We start from the raw sequence: 6,186 nt of genomic DNA, 5'->3' as shown, positions 1-6,186 counted from the left end.
GTCCCAAAGAGCTGGCTCTGAACAAAGCAGGTCCCTTAGTCACTGCTGCTGGACTGAATTGATTTGCACAAGCAATCACTGGGAAGTAGGTGGAGTAAATTAGGGTGAATTCCTGTGGTAGAATTCAGTGCAGGCACCAAAACCAATACTTTGAAATAATTTATTGCCTAGGAAAGTGTTCCCAACATACTGCTACTTAAAAACAACAACAGTGGAAGAGTAAATACATCGACAGGGCCCCCACCCTTCCTGGTAGACGTTACCCTCCCAGCCTCAAACCCCATCAGCTTGCACACCAGGTCCCTGTTCTGCTGATGTGTGCAAGGTGGCTGCCAAAACTCTGAGCCACACAACTAAAAGGTCTGGATGGAGAACCAAGAGGAAGAAAAGCAATCCGGTCTCCTTTGACCTGTTAATAATTTCTGCAATAAAGCTGTCAGAATTTACCGCCACATCCCTCAACTTACAGGGAAGGGAGATTCTGAAAAATATTCAGAAAGAAAGGGATGCTAAATGGAAGTAATGACTTCCTCCGCTCCCTGGCTATTTCAAGAAGCACAGCATTTACATTTCGTCTGTGTCCAGCCCACCATCAGATGTCAAGTTCTTCCATCGTGAGTCCTAGGTTCCTCAGGGTTTCTAAGAGCCTAAACCCTGCAGTGGGAGTGGGGTGGGTGGCTGGAGGCAGCCACCAGCTCCTGACTGGCTCTCGGCTCAGAGTGGAGTCCGTGGTGGAAATCACTATTTCCAAGTCCACTGGTGATGGGGCAAGGGTGGCAGATGCTCAGTGGTTTGGTTTACAAATGTTAATGTTCACAAATCTGAATTCCTGTTTGTGACCAAGCCCTTCTTGGTCATCCTTTGTCCCAGTCTTCTGGAATGTCCCGTTTCATTTATTCATCTCCTTTCTACCAAAGGGAAGTTCACAGAGAAAACTCAAGCCCCAGAGGTGATTTGGTCTGGAGCACCTGGAGCTCCCTCAACCCCACGTGGCTACCATTCCATCTGCGTCAGGCATCATAATCTGGCCAGGACACCCAAGCTGCCTCCTCCCCAGCCGGCATGCCAGGCAGGTCACTCTTGTTGGGTCCTGGGTCAGCCTCCAGGGGCCTGAGTCAGAACCCAGCAGAGAGTTCATGCTCCCCGGTGGAGGGGGACATGGAGCTGACCCTCTCTAGCCTCTTCATGGAGAGGAAGGGGAGCCGTTTAGCCAGGCAAACGGCGACCAGCTGACGGGACAACTGCCGTAGATACTTGCGGAACCTCTCACTGACAAAGACGTAGATCACGGGGTTGATGCAACAGTGGGTGTAGGCGATCACCTCCGTCACTTGTATGGCCAGGTCCAGCTGTCTGCTCTGCTCACACTCATGGGTGAACAGGGAGTCTTGGAAAGCAGAAACAAACACAGTCAGATTGTACGGGGTCCAAAAGAGAAAGAAGATGATCATGATGACAAAAATCAGACGCACAGCTTTGGACTTCTTCTCATTTGGTCGTCTGAGCAGAATCTTTATAATCCCTGTGTAGCAGACGACCATGACCAACAGAGGCAACACCAGCCCCACGACGTTCAGTTTCAGAGCCTGGAACTGCTTCCACGTTCTTAGGCTTTCAGGAGGAAAATGAAGACTGCAGGTGTAGTGAGTGGCCTCCCACTGGGTCTTGGAAAAGTACAAGCCCGGGACAGAAGCCAAGATGGCCAGGACCCAGATGACAATGCTGGTGATGATACCAAAGGTGACGGTCCGAGCCCGCAGGGCAAACACAGCATGGACAACGGCCAGGTACCTGTCGATGGTCAGCAGGATGATGAAGAAGATCTCGCTGTACAAGCCCATGAAATAAAGCCCAGAGAACAACTTACACATGTTGTCACCAAAAACCCAGTCATCCTTCAGCTTGTAGTCAATCCAGAAGGGCAGCGTGAAGAGGAAGATCAGGTCAGACATGGCCAGGTTGAGGAGGTAGATGCTCGTCATGCTTTTGAGCCTCTTGTATTGCATGAGGACCAGGACCACTAGGATGTTGCCTATCAGGCCAAAGACAAATACCACTGAGTACAAGGGGGGCAGCAGCTGGGCCCCAAAGGCTCTCTCCTGTACCTTCTGGCACGGGGTTGCGTCTCCATAGTTGTATTCTGTGGTCATGTCATAGTTCTTTGGGGTGGTGGAAGTTTCCATCCTGGCTTCTCCCACGGGTCAAGGGAAATGGTTTCCGTGTTTACTTTGCTATTAAAGGACGTGGGTTCTGGGTAACAAGAACAAGGCAGTGATTATATGTCTTTAACCACTTGGCAACTGTTTACCGAGTGCCTACTGTGTACCATGCCCTGCTGAGCAAGGGAGACCCAGGTCCTCTCTGCCCTCATGCAACTGGTCGTCTAACACATTAATAAACAAGGCGTATACACATCACTCATTGCTTTGGCAATGAGTGTTGTGAAGGAAAAGTCCGGTGGATGGAGAGCACAGACAAAGGGAGGCCTCACCACACTATTCATGACCAGTGCTTCCCCAGTGCTTCCGATGAACTGGGCCCTGGACTTAGTGTTAAACAACCTTTGAGGGGGTACCATTATCATTCCCCATTTTAGAGGTGATGACACACAAACTGGGAGTAGTTAGGACACAAAGGTAGTGAGAACAAGAGCTGGAGCTCAAACACAGGTGTGTACCTCTCAGGCCCATTCCTGAAACCACATGGCTCTCCTGCCCCCAATCACAAGCATTGACTCTGTACCATGGTGTCCCCAGAGGGATGCTGGGAAGGAAAATAGTCAAGACTGAGAGTCAAAAACTTACAAACGGATCTTTATGGCTTTTGGGGCTAAAAAGATTGTCAGCCAGGGGTGACACAGTGCCCTGGGGGCACATGAAAACGTGTTCTTTTTTTTTTTGGTCATCACAAAGACTGGGGGACACTACTGTCATTTGGTAGGCAGGTCCTGTAATGTAAAAATTACCCTACACCAAACACCAATAGTGCAGCCATAGTGAAATCCTAGAAGGTCAACCCATCCCTCAGCAGATGAGGACACTGAGGACACCAGAGTGGGCCCAGCCTGGCCCACGTCACACGGTCTTCTGAGGTTACCCGGGTAACACTGTAACCTCCTGTGATAGCCGTGAGGAGGATTCAAGGAAAGCACAGGCTAGGCAGAATGGGGTCACATGGTATGGAGAAGACGGGGCTTTGGGGGAAGAAAGGCTCAGAACAGCCCCAAGCCAGGAAGTGTCACACAGTGACCAGACAGAGGCTGGAATTCTCCTAAGTTTTTGGATATTTTTAACCAGGGTTGCCTCAAAACAAAACAAACAAAAAACCACTAGATAGCGTGCCTTTGTAGAACTTCCCCAGACCCTGTTTTTAGCACTCCTTTCCAATCACTTATTGAAGACGCCTCCACAAAGGGAGCACAGGCTTTGGTGTAACCTACAGGCTCTGTGACCTCGGATAAGTTAACCTACCTCTCTGAGCCTCCGTTCCTCATCTGTAATGTGGAAAAGTAAGCCTTACCGTGCAGGGCTACTCTAAGGCAAAGTCTGAGCCATCCCCTGGCAATTATCGTGCCCTCAGTAAATATTAGGGGACCTCCTTCCCTGCAGGGGTCCCGTTCTGAGGCCCAGCACCACCAGGAATGTCCCAGGCTTCAATCCTATTCTGGCCAATGTACCCCACTCCCTACCAGGTCTCTCTAGTTAATCTGGAAGATGAATCCTGCTTGACAGTGATGGACACTGACAGTCCCTTCCATCTGTGCTACACTTTGAAATTTCCAAAATGTGGCCATCAATCTAAATTGATTTGACCTAAACACCAATCAGTAAAGTGAGTGGAACCTACATCATAATTCCCATCTTGAAGCTGGAGTCTCCAGTGTTCTTCCTTCTCCAGTGCTTAATGAATGTTTCCTGCTCACAAAATTCACATTTCCGCAGTGGCATTCGGAGATTAAGGCACATGGGGCTGGGGGGTGGGGGGTGGGTTGCTGGGCACCCTGGCTGGGGGACTGTCATTTCCCATCAAATCCATCCCTATGGCTCACTCCACCATCTCCGAACTTGCATATCCCAGTCAAGCCTCTTTCTGGAGGAGCCTAAGCTGCCAGTCACCAAACACGTTGTGTTGGCAATTTCTGATTTTTGCTGCCACTGCCAGTGCTGACAGCTCCGCTTGGCAGTCAGCACTTGTGGGTGAGCGGCCAGGTTTACCGTGTTAGCAGCAGGCAGCGCGGCGAGCAAGGGGTGCAAGGCTGAGCCCGTGAGCCCAGTTTCTGGGGAATTTTGGCAAAGGTGAAGGCAAACTGAGTCAGCACTGTCAGGTGCCATTTGAACAGAGAGTCACCTTCCTACCACTCCCCACCTCCAACTCCATTCACTATTTCCCCAACGTGTCAGGCAGCAGGCAACAGCTCCAGAGTATGTTGCTCCTAAAGGGAGATGGGCTGCGGTGAGGCCTTGGAGGAGAGACCAAAGGAGCATGTTGCCATGCCATGTGCTAGCCTTGCTGCAGTCTGCCACAAAAGTCTGCCCCAGGTCACTGCACTAGTGCTCAGCGGCAGCCCTGGAGCCTGGAACTTTCCAGTGCCAGCATCCTTTAACCTCGGAGTTGGGGAAGTCTCTGAACAGACAAAGGGCAGTTTGTGATGGTAGAAGATACCCTGGCCTGGTGGCGTGCAGGAGGTGCCTTCCACTAATTCATAAGAGCCAGCAGTGTGTATTCAGCATGTTGGTAGCTTGGAGTCAACCAGAATAGGAATATTTACACATGGAAATCAGGAAACACTAGCTATCAGGGCACTTTTTCAGGAGAGTCAGCTATTAAACATTTACCAGCACATCAATGCCCTGCAGTCTGAGTAGCCTACAGTTGTCCTGTGAGCCAGCTAAAGGGTCAGTGAGCGGCACACAGCCTGGGGGCAGGCTATGCAAACTTCTGGGAATTTCTAATTCTGAAAGTCTGGGACCCTCCAGATTTAAAGGAGGAAAGGTTGAAGTAAATACCTCCAAGTAGTCCCCATGTCCCTGTATTTTCAGAACCAAATTCTGACCTGCCTCTTTGTTAGAACAGAATGGATGCCTCCCAGGAGGTTACCTGGCCAGCTCCCTGCCTTCCCATAGGTGAAATCCTACCTCCTCCAAAGACATCCCACAGTCCTGATTTTGAGGATCCTTGGGTCTAGTCTTCTTAAGAAATTGTCTCAGTATCAAATCGTCCTTGCAACTGCAAAGTTTTTCTAATTAATACTTCCCTTTTGCTACAATTTCATCTTACCCCACGTTTGGGTTTTGTTTACATGGGGAAATTTGGCAATTTGGCAACTGTCAGTGTCTTGAATAGCTTTCCAGAGAAAGTGCCTCCTGTCCTTTAATACTGGGCTGACTTTCTTAATTCACCAACAACCAATCATACAAGAAAGCATCCTGTTTTTAGCAAAAACAAAAACCCCCCAGAAACAAAAAAAACAACCTATTTTACATCTGAGCACCCAGTCTTATAAATCCTTCCATCCTCAGTATTGCTATACAATTCATTGCCTTACAGATGCACGGGTGCGTTACTCACACATTTGCCTGGCCTGCGAAGAATTCCCCACCTTTGAGGAGACAGCCAGGTAAAAAAGTCTTCTCCTGCAATGGGAGAAGGACTACAGTCCAACCTGGCCACATGCAAACAACACTGCCCTCAACAGTGACTGATGAACAGGAAAGACAAGTGCCACTTACACTGGTTTCAGGGGATTGTGTCCATGAAGCGTTTGTCTCTGGAGCTTTTAGAATCTTTATGAATTCAAGGTCAAGGTCCTGACTGAGTCAGAAGTCCTCAGCTTCCAGTGTGATGATGGAGATAGAACTTGGGGTCTCAGTCTTTCAGAACAACAAGAAGGGGACAACGTTCTTCTTTCTTGTACCATTGGGTGTCCATGAATGGCCACAACACCGACTGGTGGCCAGTTCCTGAAGGCCAAATGCACTCTGAGGTATTCTTCTGCTCACTCAGCTTCACTTCTCCTTTGGGCTCTGTGCCTTAAGGGGAATGGGTGGAGTTGAGCACGGTGAGGTGGGTGGCAATGAGGTATTCCCAGAACTTGGTGAAGCAAACAGAAGGGTGGGAATGTGTATGGTACGGGGGCAGGGCACAGAGTTCCTGCCCTCACTTAGCAGTCTTTTTTTTTTAAGGTTG

At 49.5% G+C, this 6,186-nt stretch overlaps 1 protein-coding gene across 2 annotated transcripts; it reads right to left on the bottom strand.

The window, feature by feature from the left end:
* Positions 1-230: 230 nt before the first annotated feature.
* LOC116762257 (C-C chemokine receptor type 1) lies at positions 231-5,868 on the bottom strand. Of its 2 annotated transcripts, XM_032649043.1 has the most exons (3): positions 5,730-5,798; positions 5,569-5,633; positions 231-2,250 (listed from the first exon to the last, which is right to left on the bottom strand). In XM_032649043.1, exon 3 carries the CDS (start codon positions 2,181-2,183, stop codon positions 1,116-1,118), a length of 1,068 nt encoding a protein of 355 aa, XP_032504934.1. In that variant the 5' UTR covers positions 2,184-2,250; positions 5,569-5,633; positions 5,730-5,798; the 3' UTR covers positions 231-1,115. The 2 variants fall into 2 exon arrangements, with proteins under 2 accessions (XP_032504934.1, XP_032504933.1); XM_032649042.1 differs by lacking the exon at positions 5,569-5,633 and having other exon boundaries at positions 5,730-5,868.
* Positions 5,869-6,186: the final 318 nt, after the last annotated feature.

The sequence above is a fragment of the Phocoena sinus genome, chromosome 11 (genome assembly GCF_008692025.1).
Source record: "Phocoena sinus isolate mPhoSin1 chromosome 11, mPhoSin1.pri, whole genome shotgun sequence".
Taxonomy (NCBI): Eukaryota; Metazoa; Chordata; class Mammalia; order Artiodactyla; family Phocoenidae; genus Phocoena; species Phocoena sinus.
Note: the sequence above shows the minus strand (reverse complement) of the source record. Positions and strands in the feature narration are given on the sequence as shown.

Coding starts and splice junctions, on each gene's coding strand:
- LOC116762257 (XM_032649042.1), bottom strand. CDS start 2,183: ATGGAAACTTCCACCACCCCAAAGAACTATGACATGACCACAGAATAC.